Raw genomic sequence first — 17,525 nt, forward strand, 5'->3', positions numbered from 1 at the left:
TTATCCCATGAGTGGTACTACCTCCAGTTTAGGGATGCATGGACTATGTGGGGGACAGAAGAGTGTATCTACCCTTCCGATCACTCACCATCAGCAGTGCTCAGAGGCCCTTTCAGCTCCATGTACTTGCTGGGATCCCCTTTTGGTGGCAGCTGGGCTTGTGCTTCGATCGCCTTCTCGTCCAGAACCTCGAGGCTGCCTTTGGACTAGAGGGAATCAGACAGACCACAACCGTGAGACCTTCCCTCGAGTCGCATACATGATCCAGTCTGTGCTCCCAAAGGTGACGTGTAGCCCTCCACGTGATGTCACCACCTTTGACGCACAAATAACTTCACAAGCAAATCCCACCACGTTTCAATGGTACACTCGTCCCTTTAAACATGGAGCGAGTGAGTTTTAAAGACTCATGCAATGACCAGTAAAATGTTTGCGACAACATTGTAATGATTGTTTCTCTGGTGTGTTAGTGTGTTTTTTTGTGGACAAAAGATCAGTTATCTTCTAAGGCATGACACATTTCTTAACATCTTCCCTATTTTTGGGGTTGGCACCACACAACCTTACCTTCCACTCCTAAATCCACAGGGACATGTGTGAGAAAGTAACCTCTTTCTAGCCTTGTTACCCCCACTTTTGGCCTGTTTGTGAGTATATGTCAGGGTGTTTTCACTGTCTCACTGGGATCCTGCTAGCCAGGGCCCAGTGCTCATAGTGAAAACCCTGTGTTGTCAGTATGTTTGTTATGTGTCACTGGGACCCTGCTAGCCAGGACCCCAGTGCTCATAAGTTTGTGGCCTATATGTGTTCCCTGTGTGATGCCTAACTGTCTCACTGAGGCTCTGCTAACGCATAACCACTGAGGTTCTGTCTCTCTGCTTTCCAAATTTGTCACTAACAGGCTAGTGACTAAATTTACCAATTCACATTGGCATACTGGTACACTCATATAATTCCCTAGTATATGGTACTGAGGTACCCAGGGTATTGGGGTTCCAGGAGATCCCTATGGGCTGCAGCATTTCTTTTGCCACCCATAGGGAGCTCTGACTATTCTTACACAGGCCTGCCACTGCAGCCTGCGTGAAATAAGGTCCACGTTATTTCACAGCCATTTACCACTGCACTTAAGTAACTTATAAGTCACCTATATGTCTAACCTTCACCTGGTGAAGGTTGGGTGCAAAGTTACTTAGTGTGTGGGCACCCTGGCACTAGCCAAGGTGCCCCCACATCGTTCAGGGCAAATTCCCCGGACTTTGTGAGTGCGGGGACACCATTACACGCATGCACTGTACATAGGTCACTACCTATGTACAGCGTCACAATGGTAACTCCGAACATGGCCATGTAACATGTCTAAGATCATGGAATTGTCACCCCAATGCCATTCTGGCATTGGGGGGGCAATTCCATGATCCCCCCCCCGGGTCTCTAGCACAGAACCTGGGTACTGCCAAACTGCCTTTCCGGGGTCTCCACTGCAGCTGCTGCTGCTGCCAACCCCTCAGACAGGTTTCTGCCCTCCTGGGGTCCAGGCAGCCCTGGCCCAGGAAGGCAGAACAAAGGACTTCCTCTGAGAGAGGGTGTAACACCCTCTCCCTTTGGAAATAGGTGTGAGGGCTGGGGAGGAGTAGCCTCCCCCAGCCTCTGGAAATGCTTTGATGGGCACAGATGGTGCCCATCTCTGCATAAGCCAGTCTACACTGGTTCAGGGATCCCCCTGCCCTGCTCTGGCGCGAAACTGGACAAAGGAAAGGGGAGTGACCACTCCTCTGACCTGCACCTCCCAGGGGAGGTGCCCAGAGCTCCTCCAGTGTGTCCCAGACCTCTGCCATCTTGGAAATAGAGGTGTTTGTGGCACACTGACTGCTCTGAGTGGCCAATGCCAGCAGGTGACGTCAGAGGCTCCTTCTGATAGGCTCTAACCTCTCTTGGTAGCCAATCCTCCTTCCTGGGTAGCCAAACCTCCTTTTCTGGCTATTTAGGGTCTCTGCTTTGGGGATCTCACCAGATAACGAATGCAAGAGCTCATCAGAGTTCCTCTGCATCTCCCTCTTCACCTTCTGCCAAAGGATCGACTGCTGACTGCTCAGGACGCCTGCAAAACCGCAACAAAGTAGCAAGACGACTACTAGAAACCTTGTATCGCTTCATCCTGCCGGCTTTCTCAACTGTTTCCAGGTGGTGCATGCTCTGGGAGTAGCCTGCCTCCTCTCTGCACCAGGAGCTCTGAAGAAATCTCCAGTGGGTCGACGGAATCTTCCCCCTGCAACCGCAGGCACCAAAAGACTGCATCACTGGTCCTCTGGGTCCTCTCTCATCACAACGAGCGTGGTCCCTGGAACTCAGCAACTCTGTCCAACTGACTCCCACAGTCCAGTGACTCTTCAGTCCAAGTTTGGTGGAGGTAAGTCCTTGCCTCCCCATGCTAGACTGCATTGCTGGGTAACGCGTGATTTGCAGCTGCTCCGGCTCCTGTGCACTTTTCCAGGATTTCCTTCGTGCACAGCCAAGCCTGGGTCTCCAACACTCCTTCCTGCAGTGCACAACCTTCTGAGTTGTCCTCCAGCATCGTGGGACTCCCTTTTGTATTTCGGGTGGACTCCGGTTCACTTTTCTTCTAAGTGCCTGTTCAGGTACTTCTGCAGGTGCTGCCTGCTTCTGTTAGGGCTCCCTACGTTGCTGGGTGCCCCCTCTGTCTCCTCACACAATTGGCGACATCCTGGTCCCTCCTGGGCCACAGCAGCACCCAAAAACCTCTACTGCGATCCTTGCAGCTAGCAAGGCTTGTTTGCGGTCCTTCTGTGTGGGAGCACCTCTGCAAGCTTCATCGCGACGTGGGACATCCATCCTCCAAAGGGGAAGTTCCTAGTCCTCTTCTTTCTTGCAGAACTCAAGCTTCTTCCAACAGGTGGCAGGGTCCTTGCACCCTCAGCTGGCATTTCCTGGGCTCCTGCCCACTCTCGACACTGTCGCGACTATTGGACTTGGTCCCCTTGTCTTACAGGTACTCAGGTCCGGAAATCCACTGTTGTTGCATTGCTGGTGTTTGTTCTTCCTGCAGAAACACCCTATCACGACTTCTGTGCTCTCTGGGGGTAGTAGGTGCACTTTACACCTACCTTTCAGGGTCTTGGGGTGGGCTATTTTTCTAACCCTCACTGTTTTCTTACAGTCCCAGCGACCCTCTACAAGCTCAGATAGGTTTGGGGTCCATTCGTGGTTGGCATTCCACTTTTGGAGTATATGGTTTGTGTTGCCCCTATACCTATGTGCTCCTATTGCAATCTACTGTAACTTTACATTGCTTGCATTACTTTTCTTGCTATTACCTGCATAATTTTGGTTTGTGTACATATATCTTGTGTATATCTTATCCTCATACTGAGGGTACTCACTGAGATACTTTTGACATATTGTCATAAAAATAAAGTACCTTTATTTTTAGCACTTCTGTGTATTGTGTTTTCTTATGATATTGTGCATATTACACCAGTGGTATAGTAGGAGCTTTACATGTCTCCTAGTTCAGCCTAAGCTGCTCTGCTATAGCTACCTTCTATCAGCCTAAGCTGCTAGAAACACCTCTATTCTACTAATAAGGGATAACTGGACCTGGCACAAGGTGTAAGTACCACAAGGTACCCACTATAAGCCAGCCCAGCCTCCTACAACATGCATGTGATCACCTAAGGTTCTTGCCTTGCACTTTAGTGACCTATAGATCCACTGACAGTAAATTTTCAAATGTGTGAGTAAACTACAAACTACTTTTCACTGTGAGTGATCTGCATTGTATACTATCTTGTTTAAGCTGACTTATGCAGCACCAGATGGAGACATGTTCTCCTTGTGTCTTTTGGAATTGCTGTACCTTTTAATCGTTTTCAAGTGGCTAGTGAATACATTTTTGCAGGCCGGTGGGTGTTCCACCCTATGAAACGCCCAGAGGTTCCTTTCTTTCTAGATACATGTGGATTTGCTCAGGTCTCTTCTGGTGTATTGAGGAAACCTATTTTGTAACACTCTTGGAGCCTGCTGCAGCTTTAGAGCTGTTCTCATCACTCTCAAAGCAGTGCCACTCTTGGGACCTCTGGTAGTCAGTGCAAACGTCGATCCCCCCCTTTTCTAAGGAAGCTGCAAGACAATCACTACCGCTCTTGGGGGGCTGTGATGGTGACTCTCCACTATTCTTGTGTGCCAGAGCAGCTGCAGGACTAATACTGCCACCCCTGGAGCCCACTGCAGCTTCAGCAGGTCATAGCTTGGTCATTAAGATTGGAGGGTGAGAGCCTTGGCGTTTCCCAACAAACGTTCTGGCATATAGGGGGTGATTCCGAGACTGGCGGGCGGCGGAGGCCGCCCACCAGTCTACCCCCGACAAAATACCGCTCCGCGGGAGGGTATTTTGAGATTTGCCCTGGGCTGGCGGGCGGCCGCCAAAAGGCCGCCCGCCAGCCCAGGGCAAATCTACCTTCCCACGAGGACGCCGGCTCCGAATGGAGCCGGCGTAGTGGGAAGGTGCGACGGGTGCTGTTGCACCCGTCGCGTATTTCAGTGTCTGCTTTGCAGACACTGAAATACTTTGTGGGGCCCTCTTACGGGGGCCCCTGCAGTGCCCATGCCATTGGCACTGCATGGGCACTGCAGGGGCCCCCAGGGGCCCCGCGGCACCCCCTACCGCCATCCTGTTCCTGGCGGGGATTCTCCCGAGCAGCGGAAAGTCGGCGGGAGACCGCCGACTTTCCGTTTCTGACCGCGGCTGAACCGCCGCGGTCAGAATGCTCGACGGGGCACCGCCAGCCTGTTGGCAGTGCTCCCGTGGTCGGTGACCCTGGCGGTCACCGGCCGCCAGGGTCAGAATGACCCCCATAGTGTTAAAAATACACTCTACTACAAGCAGGATGCACGAGAGAGGCTTAAGAGGCAGTGGAAAGGGAGAGGAATGTGGATTGGTATGCATACTAACTGAGATAAAACAGACTATTTTGTAAAATAACCAACATTTCCAAGAACTTTCAAAACAGATAGGAAGAGACTGTATGTGTGTTTTTGTCTGTGTGTATGTAAAAAAAATCCTGGTGGAATCCGACAGACACCTCAACATACCCAACTGAAAGCAGTTGTACCCAACTATTTATCAGGAAAATACATTTATAACAGGGGTGTAACACCCCAGACACCACCCTGAAGCTACGCGCCTGAGCTTTAGATCTCTTACAGCTGCTTCTGAGAGTCGCGTCACCGGTCCCACTCCTGGGGCCTGCACCACTGGCCACAAAGCTCGCTCTCCAACCACTCTTGGGGACTGATTCGTTTGCAGAGCTTGCACAACACTGAGATTCAGAGCTCTCCCTACACTCTTGTTTCAGGGGCAGGGCTCTCGCTGCTGCACTTGGGGGGCCAGGGGGCTGTGACAGAAATAGAGCTTTGACTGCAATTACTGGGGGCTCTAGTAGCAGAATTCTCACTACAATAAAGAGTGGCTGGAGTTGTTAGAAAGTCCTCAGAGCACCTTTGAGGCCAGAGTCTCAGAACTCACTGCCCCCGACAACAAAGAGGCGTCAATGTTCATTACTGGATAAGCCACAGTTCAAGATGCTCTCGACAGGAGGTTAAGCCTTTTAGAGCCAAGGACCAATTTATTTTAAATTTCTCCCATTACACCTGTGGCAATCTAATTCCCTGATGTCCTTCAGGGAAAGGGAATTAGTATAGACTTCAATCTTGTAAGATTCACGCCAAGAGGCCCCCCTGAGTAGTGCAGAAGTTCATTAACTTATCTTGTCAGTCACTCTTTCCTGGACAAAGAGGCTACGTGTCACACACACACACCCACTCCGGGAAATATACTGACAGCAGAGCTTTCCATGCCAGTGCTGGCAGCTGTGGTGACTTTAGAACTGCATCTTCAGAGAAGACCTGCTTGTGCTGGTGGAACCTGCATCTTAAGGGCTCTTACTGCATCTTGGACTGGCAGCACATGTGGTTTAAGAGCTCTTACTCCATCTTGGGCAGGCTGCACCTGCGGTTTAAGAGCTCTTACTGCATCTTGGACTGGCAGCACCTGTGGCTTAAGAGCTCTTACTGCATCTTGTGCTAGCAGCACCTACGGTTTAAGAGCTATTACTGCATCTTGTGCTGGTGGCACCTGCGGTTTAAGAGCTCTTACGGCATCTTGGACTGGCAGCACGTGTGGTTTAAGAGCTCTTAATCCATCTTGGGCAGGCTGCACCTGCGGTTTAAGAGCTCTTACTGCATCTTGGACTGGCAGCACCTGCGGCTTAAGAGCTCTTACTGCATCTTGTGCTAGCAGCACCTACGGTTTAAGAGCTATTACTGCATCTTGTGCTGGTGGCACCTGCGGTTTAAGAGCTCTTACTGCATCTTGTGCTGGTAATACCTGCGGCTTAAAAGCTCTTACTGCATCTTATGGCAGTGGCACCTGTGGTTTAAGAGCTCTTACTGCCTCTTATGATCGTGGCACCTGCGGTTTAAGATCTCTTCCTGCATTTTATGCTAGTGGCGTCTGCGCTTTAAGAGCTCTTATTTCATCTTATGCTAGTGGCACCTGCGGTTTAAGAGCCCTTACCGCATCTTGTGCTGGCGGCACCTGTGACTTAACAGCTCTTACTGTATCTTGTGCTGACTGCCCCTGCGTCTTAAGAGCTCTAACTGCATCTTGTGCTGGTGGGACCCACGACTTAAGAGCTCTTACTGCATCTTGGACTGGCAGCAGCTGCAGCTTAAGCGCTCTTACTGCATCTTGGACTTGAGGGAGCTGCAGCTTAAGAGCTCTTACTGCATTATCTGCTGGCAGTACCTGCAGCTTAAGAGCTCTTACTGCAGCTTAGAGTGGCAACACCTGCAGCTTAAGATCTCTTACTGCATCTTGTGCTGTTGTCAGAGGTGGTTTAAGAGCTCTTCCTGCTTCTTGTGCTGGTGTCATCTGTGGCTGAAGAGCTCTTACTGCACCTTGTTGGTTTAAGAGCTCTTACTGCATCTTGGGCTGGTGGCACCTGCAGCTTAAGAGCTCCTATTGCATCTTGTGCTGGCAGCACCTCAGCTTAAGTGCTGGTACCACCTGCGGTTTACGAGCTCTTACTGCATCTTGTGCTGGCAGCACCTGTGGTTTAAGAGCACTTATTGCATCTTGGACTTGCAGCACCTGCAGTTTAAGAGCTCTTACTGCATCTTCTGCTGGCGATACCTGCAGCTTAAGAGCTCTTACTGGATCTTGTGCTCGTGGCACCTGCAGCTTGAGAGCTCTTACCGCACCTTGTACTGGCTGCACCCGAGGCTTAAAAGCTCTTACTGCATCTTTTGCTCGAAGACACCTGTGATTTTAGAGCTTTTACTGCACCTTGTGCTAGTGGCACCTGCAGCATAAGAGCTCTTACTGCATCAGGTGCTTCAAGCACCTGTGGTTTAAGAGCTCCTATTGCATCTTGCGCTGGTGGCACATGCGGTTTAAAAGCTTGCACTACACCCAGTGTCGGCGCCACCTGCAGCTTAAGAGCTCTGAGCACACCTTGTGCTGGTAGCACCTGCGACTTAAGAGCTCTTGGTGCACCTTGTGCTGGTGGCACCTGTGGCTTAAGAGCTCTTAGTGTACCTTGTGCTGACGGCACCTGCGGCTTAAGAGCTCTTACTGCACCTTTTGCTGGCGGCACCTGCGGCTTAAGAGCTCTTACTGCATCTTACGCTGGTGGCACCTGTGATTTACAAGCTCTTACTGCATCTTACGCTGGTGGCACCTGTGATTTACGAGCTCTTACTGCATTATACGCTGGTGGCACCTGTGGTTTAGGAGCTCCTACTGCATCTTGTGCTGTGGCACCTGTGGCTTAAGAGGTCTTAGTGCACCTTGCGCTGACGGCACTTGTGGCTTAAGAGCTCTTACTGCACCTTTTGCTGGCGGCACCTGCGGCTTAAGAGCTCTTACTGCATCTTACACTGGTGGCACCTGTGATTTACGAGCTCTTACTGCATTATAAGCTGGTGGCACCTGTGGTTTAGGAGCTCCTACTGCATCTTGTGCTGTGGCACCTGTGGCTTAAGAGGTCTTAGTGCACCTTGTGCTGACGGCACCTGTGGCTTAAGAGCTTTTAGTGCACCTTGTGCTGACGGCACCTGGGGTTTAAGAGCTGTTACTGCACCTTGTGCTGGCGGCACCTGCGGCTTAAGAGCTCTTACTGGATCTTACGCTGTTGCACCTGTGATTTAAGAGCTCTTACTGCATCTTACGCTGGTGCCACCTGCAGTTTAAGAGCTCTTACTGCAGGTTTCTGCAGCAGGTGCACCATGGACTCACCTTGCTCCTGTGCAGGTTGGCTTGTATTCCGTTGTCACTAATCTTCACGGTGATGTGGCGCTCCGACAGGTCGGGTCGGAGGAATGGCGGTTTCACCGTCACCGCTTGCTTCTTCTTTGGCTTGACAATGTATCTGGCAGGGATAAAAACACAGAAACAAGACCATTAATGTGAGAGACTTCGTCTATGTGATGCTGTCACCTGCAAAGACACAAAAGAAGGCACAGGGCTCCCACAGCACGTGTCCTTTGTTAGCTGTGGTGGTGGCCGCAGCCCTGTGCCGCATTCTCAGGCCAAAAAGCAGGTCCACTGTCCTGCATTAAAACTTGAGGACTTTCAATTTCCACAAAGTAGCGCACCAATCAATCCTGAATATGCTCTGGTAGTTATTAATGTTACACACAAATACGAAATTTAGCCCCTGACAAGATCTTAAATTGGGGTAAATCACTTCAGAAACCTGGCAAAACTATATAGTTTATTGCCCTGCACTGTCACAGTGAAACTTCGACAGGCAATATTAGTGAAGCATATTTTCGTAATAATTATTATGATCTGCCTTTATTATCCAAATTGATAATGCTTATAAACAGGATAAACCACCAAACAATATGTGCTGCCTAAGAAAGAAGATTGATACACCTCTCCGTGTAGCAGCTGTCGGTCTTGTGAAGAGCTGTTCCCTTCACACACCCAGTGACAGCCCACTGACTACTGACTTCGGGCACAGTGCCTTCTGTGGAAACTAAAAACTGAATTTTTTTATATTTATTGTGTTCTTTTTTGTCTCTAACATATGTCCCACAAAAGAATGTTTTGAGTGGCAGTGGTAGAATGTCTCATGTGAAACCAATGCTTTTCTTCAAATATTTTTGTGAACTTAAAAAAAAAATAAAAAAAAAAAAATAAACACAAACAGTACATAGCCTGGAAAAGAAAATAACCCTTGCTCTTTTAAAGTGAAAAAGTGCAACACCTATGACGTTACTCCTCTGAGTATATGTGCAGTGAATCAATTCACTGTCTGTTACCATCACATCGAGCAGCATTCAGGGTCTGCAATCTCTCTGATCCTTGAAAGTAAACATTCACAGCAAATTATAAAATTCACACCATTTGTTCCATATTTTCTCAAATTTCCCTGGGCGTCCCCTGCTCTTAAAGATCGCCTTTTACAAAAGTGTGCACCAATCCATGTGTTTTACAATTCTACATCCTTTGGAGCCACCTACTTCCTGGCCTGACATCTCTTCTTACCACCACCAGTCAGATATCATAGAAACGTTTCCATCGAAACCCCAAGTGAGTGACACCATAGGCAACTCCTGCCTTAGCACATGTTAGGACCAATGCTTGAAAATGAGATTGAACACAGGGCAAAATCTCTGCAGGGTAACATTTATGTAAGATCGAATTGTTCTAGTTATATTTAGGAGTTTTTATTTTTGCAAAATATGTTTCTGAGGTCTGTTTTTACCTCCCACCCAGCTCCTGTCGTGAACAGCACAAAGTTATTTTGTGTAAATGTGGGCGCCCACAGCCCAGCTACTTGCATGCTCGCAACAACCGTCTCACAAGTTAAAGGGAGGAGGTCTGGTGATGTGTATGAATCTTACGAGGCCTTCTATGTCTCAGCGACTGTCACTTACCTTATTATGTACTCTTTGCAAACCTCCATCCTTAAACATCTTCCGCAGGCAGACCTACCTCACAAGCACATTACACTGAGGAACCAAGGCAGGCGGGTACCATATATCTAAGGCTCCCAGTTTTCTGTTTCTACTGACTTTTACAGATAAATATAGACTGAAAACAAAGTGTTTTCTCTCCGTTTATACTTTTAAAAGCGGAGAATACAGAAAAGTGTGATTCTTGTGAGTAACTCTCCATGCTGTCCTTCATTAATTTGAGGTCAACAGCTAAGCAGATACATGTATGAGAAGTTAAATTACAGGATGAGATTTCCTTAAATACAGGCATTTATTTGTATGTAATACTAATATTTATCTGTGGGTCTAGTATTTTGTTATATTTGAGTGCTTAATTTGCTAAAACGCGACAGACATCGAAGTATGAGTTAATGACTGTCAGTTAAACAAATGTGAAATATAATTTACGTCTCCCAGTACTCTCAAAACACAAAATAAATATGGTTAAATACAAAAAAGAAGGCCAAAAAAGAAATAAGGATAAATACAGACAGAAATGCTTAGAAAATAAATACCATGAAATCGGAAGCCCAACATATATCGTAGGTAAGTGCGGTTTGTTTTTGATGGCATGTACAACATGTGGCAGCATACTGGATAGCAGCATGTTTAAAAAAATACTTTTACAATCTTTCCCATCAAAGAAAAGAGTGGCTACATCAGTGACTATAACACTATAGTGAAGACCGTGAAATCTAGGGGTTTAAAACAAACATAAAACATACCTAGAAGGACAATTTTGGGGTTGGGCTCAGAGTGTTACCAGAGGTCAAGTAGTCCTTATAGAAACAGATTCATCGATAGGCCCTGGCCTCTTACAGGGTGATAGGGCGGGCGCAACGCGAGGCAGCTTTTAGACTCCTATAGTGAAATATCCAAATGTATTGGCCGACTATCTCTTTAAAAGCCCAAGAGCCTCACATATGACTGTCTCTGCTCCAAATGCACCACCATTTGAGAAGCTCAATTCTGTCTGGAATCCTCTGAGGGATCCCTCAGACCCCACTGCAACTCCTGCCCTTGTGCCAACGTACATCTCGCTTCCCTCAGTACTACAGTGAGGTATCAAAATAAGGACTGATCACCAGGGCCCTTAATAGAAGTTGCACGGTCCTGGGGTAACAGAAAAAAGTGTAGTTGATCTTACGCTGTAGTAATTTCACACCAGTGCTGTGCAATTAGGAGTAAAATCCCAAGAATGGGAAATTACCACATGGGGCCGATTTTTCTCGTTGTAAAAATCAAACAGAATTCACCATGGCGTGGTATTGTACCTCATGCATTTACAACCTGCTCAGAGCAGGTGGTAAAAGTATTTACACACCTGTGACTGGGTGGGAGATGAGGGAGGGGACTGTATGGCGGGGGACTGGGCAGGGACCTGTAAGCTCCCGTATTTAAAAAAACAAAAAAAAAAAAAAAACTGTGATTAGATTTGGCTGCTACAGCTGAAGCCTTGTGTGATTTTTTTAAATTCAAGTCTGGTTCTCTCAAACCTGCAAAACCAGGTGTGGAAAAACCTAACTAATCCAGGCCTGCCAACTCACACGGTACCACCGTGTGTCACACGACTTCGGCTCCCTTCACACGGTGGCAGACAAGAGGAGCTGGAAACCACTGAAAAATGTAGATTTTCAGCTCCTTTTTGGAGGGTGTAACCAGCCGATGCCCATTAAGAGGTGTGAAAACACCCCAACACATCGGCAGCAGCCCCAACAACCTTTGTGGTTTTCTTTCTTAGAGGGGGAAAGGAGGTCCAATGGGGCAGGCAGGCATCAAATATAGTTCTGAGCATAAAGCCAGGCCCCCTTCAATGGCACGCCGCCTTCTCACACAGCAAATTTTATTTTCAAGTTGGCAGGTCTGCTACTCGGAATCAGTTGGGGTGGAATTCAATGATGTAATTCTGCGCCGCCCAACTCTTTATTGGGCTCGAAGAAGTAGTCTGGGTCCCTAGCTGGAGGGGGTCTCTCTGATTGGTTATTATGATCAAAGATTCATTAACTTGATATAAGTAAATGAACGGAAAAAAAAACAGACCATATTTCTGAGAAAACTATTTTGTTCCAAAATATGAGCTGTTCTGAGCAGCCACAGCGCCACCTAGTGCTCATCCAGGAGACAGCACACAGTGAGCTCATTATTGCGGTAGAAGGGGGGGGGGAGATAAAACTGTCCAGTAATCAATGGAAATACCAAGCCAGATGTACTAAGCAGTTTAACAGTCGCAAACACTCCCATTTGGTGTTAAAGTGCTTTTTCCTATGCACTAAATCCATTTTAGGAGTCTAAAAAGTATTTCCAACTCCTAAATAGAATTGCGAATGGATAGTGATTAAATCTGGAAAGGCATCCCTTTAAAATACCAAATCAATGTCTCACGAATCAATGTTTTGAGAGTGAAATCTGGTCACATAACATTTAAAAATTACTGACACCTCAAAGAAGGTGACAATACATTCAAAGAACGGGAAGGGGGCCCTCTCCTCTTTGTAAACGTAAAAAAAAAAGAAAATGTTTCAGATTAGGCATTGGACCAAGAGGCCTGAGACAGGCCAGGACGCCAAATTATACTTTAAAAAATGCACTGTCCTCAGTGCAGGTACAAACTTTGACACAAACTTTGACACTTTTGGACCTTATTACAACCTAGACGGAGGCGTTTCCTCCATCACAAATGTGACGGATATCCCAGCCAACGTATTACGACCCTTATTGAATATAATGGGATCATAATACAGCAGACGGGATTTCCGCCACATTTGTGATGGAGGAAACCCTCCGTCAAGGCTGTAACAAGGCCCTTCATGCCTCAGCGGTGGAGAGCACATAAGTGAAAGACAGGGTTGCGGTTTAAAACCGTTCTTCCGCTAGAGGTGCATGGGTCTCTGCTTAAAGAGAGGGGTTACCGGGGGTTCCTGGGATTCATTCTCCTTTTTTCCAATGGGCACCATCAAGAGTGAAAAGGGGCAAACTGCCTGTGTGCCACTTCGTATATGCAACAAAGTGTACTTAAGAAATGCAGAAAGAGCCCCTCCTTATGATGTCTTTGCAATTGCACCTACGTCTGTCATATGGTACGAGCGCAATGGTGAATGACGGAACACCCACTTGAGATCGACCAGGCGCAAGTGTGCACCGACGTGAACCAGATTATAAAAGGGGTCGTACAAATATCTGTGGTCCCTTCCACAATACCAAAGTTCCCAGTGGGTGCACAAAGCAAATGCAAATGCTTGTTGCAAACCCGGGCACTATCTGTAGTACGGCCCCAGGGTTTAGCTGGAACAAAACGTATGTAGGATAAAAGTGCATTATTACTTCACAAATTAGGCGCAAACTGCTATTTGGGCCCGTTGAGATTAGTGGCTCTCAGAGTGACGGCCTCAGTTGCAGATGTTTTGTCTGCTACGCTTTCACGTAAGACTCAGTGGACCATCAGGGATGCAAACCTATGACTGCAAGTTCTACACATTTCTGTAACTGATATATATGTACAATTATCCATGTGTCTGTGCACGAAGATGGATAGATACATAGATAGATAGATAGATAGATAGATAGATAGATAGATAGATAGATAGATAGATAGATAGGTTGCACATGCACAGAGTGTAGTAGGCCATGTTGAGTGTGCGGAGGGGGCATGGCTCACAAGAAGCAAAGCCTTATCATGATGCCTTCCCCTCCCCTCCCAGGCTGAAACCGATTGGTGCCCGACTTCTGATTTACAAGTGGATGTACACCAAGGCCATTAGTGAACGCCGCAAAATCACAGGATAATGTTTGGTCAGGTGCCTGGGGTTAGAACCTCACCGTCCAGTTCCAAAGTTGTTAGATTATCCAGAGTATGACATTTCCTGCCACTGTTGTGATCCAGCATGTGCTTAGAAAATTAGTAGCGCCTTACCACCAGCTTTAGCACTTCCCTGAATCTTAGCTAGTCCTAAAGTGATTTAAGCGTGGTGGGACTTGTGTGTCCACTCACCAGGGCATTGGACATACCGCAGTCTGGTGCAGTGAAATTGTCTGTGGGCAGCTGGGTGATGGGTTAGATGTGGTCTGTTTTACATATGGACATGAGTTTTACTGAAGAGGGCTATTAGCAGTGGGCTTCCTAGCCAGTAGCCAGTGTAGGGAGACACTTGCTTCCTGCACTAAGTTCCATTGTTTTCAAACAATTGTTGTGATTGACAGCTCTTTTTTCAGATACAGGAGTTTGAGATCTTTCCAGAAAAAGCCACAGGATTAATGTACCTTCTTTCTGAGAGTGACCCAAGCTTGGTTGTTAGTCCACTGCAGGAAGAGACAGGATTTTCTGTGGTCGTCGTGTTGGTAACAACAAGGTGAAGCCAACATCATGTCCAACCTGAAGACCTTGGGTCTGTGGGCTATGGATTCAGCTATGGATGGTGGTGTGTAGGAAAGTACCATCTTGCCTGGCATGTTACCCCCATATTTTACTGTATATATGTTGTTTTAGTTGTATGTGTCACTGGGACCCTGCCAGCCAGGGCCCCAGTGCTCATAAGTGTGCCCTGTATGTGTTCCCTGTGTGATGCCTAACTGTCTCACTGAGGCTCTGCTAACCAGAACCTCAGTGGTTATGCTCTCTCTTTGCTTTCCAAATTGTCACTAACAGGCTAGTGACCAATTTCACCAATTCACATTGGCTTACTGGAACACCCTTATAATTCCCTAGTATATGGTACTGAGGTACCCAGGGTATTGGGGTTCCAGGAGATCTCTATGGGCTGCAGCATTTCTTTTGCCACCCATAGGGAGCTCTGACAATTCTTACACAGGCCTGCCACTGCAGCCTGAGTGAAATAACGTCCACGTTATTTCTCAGCCATTTACCACTGCACTTAAGTAACTTATAAGTCACCTATATGTCTAACCTTTACCTGGTAAAGGTTGGGTGCTAAGTTACTTCGTGTGTGGGCACCCTGGCACTAGCCAAGGTGCCCCCACATCGTTCAGGGCAAATTCCCCAGACTTTGTGAGTGCGGGGACACCATTACACGCGTGCACTATACATAGGTCACTACCTATGTATAGCGTCACAATGGTAACTCCGAACATGGCCATGTAACATGTCTAAGATCATGGAATTGTCACCCCAATGCCATTCTGGCGTTGGGGAGACAATTCCATGATCCCCCAAGTCTCTAGCACAGACCCGGGTACTGCCAAACTACCTTTCCCGGGGTTTCACTGCAGCTGCTGCTGCTGCCAACCCCTCAAACAGGTTTCTGCCCTCCTGGGGTCCAGCAAGGCTTGGCCCAGGAAGGCAGAACAAAGGACTTCCTCAGAGAGAAGGTGTTACACCCTCTCCCTTTGGAAAAAGGTGTCAGGGCTGGGGAGGAGTAGCCTCCCCCAGCCTCTGGAAATGCTTTGATGGGCACAGATGGTGCCCATCTCTGCATAAGCCAGTCTACACCGGTTCAGGGATCCCCAAGCCCTGCTCTGGCGCAAAACTGGACAAAGGAAAGGGGAGTGACCACTCCCCTGACCTGCACCTCCCCTGGGAGGTGCTCAGAGCTCCTCCAGTGTGCTCCAGACCACTGCCATCTTGGAAACAGAGGTGCTGCTGGCACACTGGACTGCTCTGAGTGGCCAGGGCCAGCAGGTGACGTCAGAGACTCCTTCTGATAGGTTCTTACCTGTGTTGCTAGCCTATCCTCCTTCCTAGGTAGCCATACCTCCTTTTCTGGCTATTTTTCTTCTGTGTCTAAGCATGCCCAACCCACCCACCCTGATGACAGAATGTTAGAAAGGGAGCTCAATAGATTGAGAGTGGAAGAGTCCAGGCTGAAGCTTAAACAGCAACAGCTGGCTCTAGACAGGGAATCTTTAGACTTAGAAAAAGAAAGACAGAGGTTGGGGTTAGGACCCCATGGTGGCAGCAGCAGTATTACAGATAGTAATCCTGTAAAAGAGCATGATTCTAGGAATCTGCACAAGATAGTTCCCCCTTATAAGGAGGGGGATGACATTAACAAGTGGTTTGCTGCACTTGAGAGGGCCTGTGTTGTACAGGGGGTCCCTCAAAGGCAGTGGGCTGCTATCCTATGGCTATCTTTCAGTGGAAAGGGTAGGGATAGGCTCCTTACTATGAAGGAAAGTGATGCCAACAATTTTACAGTTTTCAAGAATGCGCTCCTAGATGGTTATGGCTTCACCACTGAACAGTACAGGATCAAGTTCAGAGAAACCAAAAAGGAGTCTTCACAAGACTGGGTAGACTTTGTTGACCATTCAGTGAAGGCCTTGGAGGGGTGGTTACATGGCAGTAAAGTTTCTGACTATGAAAGCCTGTATAACTTAATCCTGAGAGAGCATATTCTTAATAACTGTGTGTCTGACTTGTTGCACCAATATCTAGTGGACTCAGATCTGACCTCTCCCCAAGAATTGGGAAAGAAGGCAGACAAATGGGTCAGAACAAGAGTGAACAGAAAAGTTCATACAAGGGGTGACAAGGATGGCAAGAAGAAGGATGGTAAGTCTTCAGACAAGGGTGGGGACAAATCTAAAAATGAGTCTTCATCAGGCCCACAAAAACACTCTGGTGGGGGTGGTGGGTCCAAATCCTCTTCTAATCAAGTAAAGAAACCATGGTGCTATTTATGTAAAGTAAAAGGCCATTGGACAACTGATGCCAGTTGTCCAAAGAAAAGCACCAAGCCTCCCACCACCACAACCCCTACTGCTACACCTAGTGCCCCTAGTAATAGCAGTGGTGGTGGGAGCAAACCTACTAATAGCCAATCCAAGGGAGTAGCTGGGCTCACTTTTGGTAATTTAGTTGGGGTTGGTTTTGTTAGGGAGACCACAGAGGCTGTGTTAGTCTCTGAAGGTGCCACTGATTTGGCCACCTTGGTTGCTTGCCCCCTTAATATGGATAAGTACAAGCAACTTCCCCTAATAAATGGTGTTGAGGTTCAGACCTACAGGGACACAGGTGCCAGTGTTACCATGGTAATAGAGAAACTGGTCCACCCTGAACAACACCTACTTGGTCACCAGTACCGAATGACTGATGCTCATAACAACACTCTTAGCCACCCCATGGCTGTTGTGAATCTTAACTGGGGGGGAGGGGGGTTACTGGTCCAAAGAAAGTTGTGGTTGCCTCAGATTTACCTGTAGACTGTCTACTAGGGAACGATTTAGAGACATCAGCTTGGGCAGAAGTGGAGTTGGAGGCTCATGCAGCAATGCTGGGCATTCCTGGGCATATTTTTGCTTTGACCAGGGCTCTGGCCAAAAAGCAAAAAGGACAGGGTGACTTGGATCCTGGAACAATGGACCATGTGCTCCCTAAAGCTAGGGTTAGTAAAGGTAAATCACTACCTACTATCCCTCCCTCTACAGTGGATTCATCTTCTGAGGAAGAAGAATTTCCACCCTGTGCAGAACCTTCAACAGAGGAGCTGGAAGCAGATACTGCTGAGCTTTTGGGTGGAGGGGGGCCTGCCAGGGAGGAGCTGAGT

General features: G+C 47.8%; 1 protein-coding gene across 1 annotated transcript in view; it reads right to left on the bottom strand.

The window, feature by feature from the left end:
* Positions 1–17,525, bottom strand: part of ZDHHC8 (zinc finger DHHC-type palmitoyltransferase 8) — a 233,046-nt gene that overhangs the window by 23,757 nt on the left and 191,764 nt on the right. The window contains exons 7-8 of the mRNA XM_069215274.1: positions 8,318–8,450; positions 89–206 (exon numbers count right to left, since the gene is read on the bottom strand). Coding sequence (XP_069071375.1) covers positions 89–206; positions 8,318–8,450 — 251 coding nt within the window. The remainder of the gene's footprint in view (positions 1–88; positions 207–8,317; positions 8,451–17,525) is intronic.

This window comes from Pleurodeles waltl, chromosome 11 (assembly GCF_031143425.1).
Source record: "Pleurodeles waltl isolate 20211129_DDA chromosome 11, aPleWal1.hap1.20221129, whole genome shotgun sequence".
NCBI classification, from domain to species: Eukaryota; Metazoa; Chordata; class Amphibia; order Caudata; family Salamandridae; genus Pleurodeles; species Pleurodeles waltl.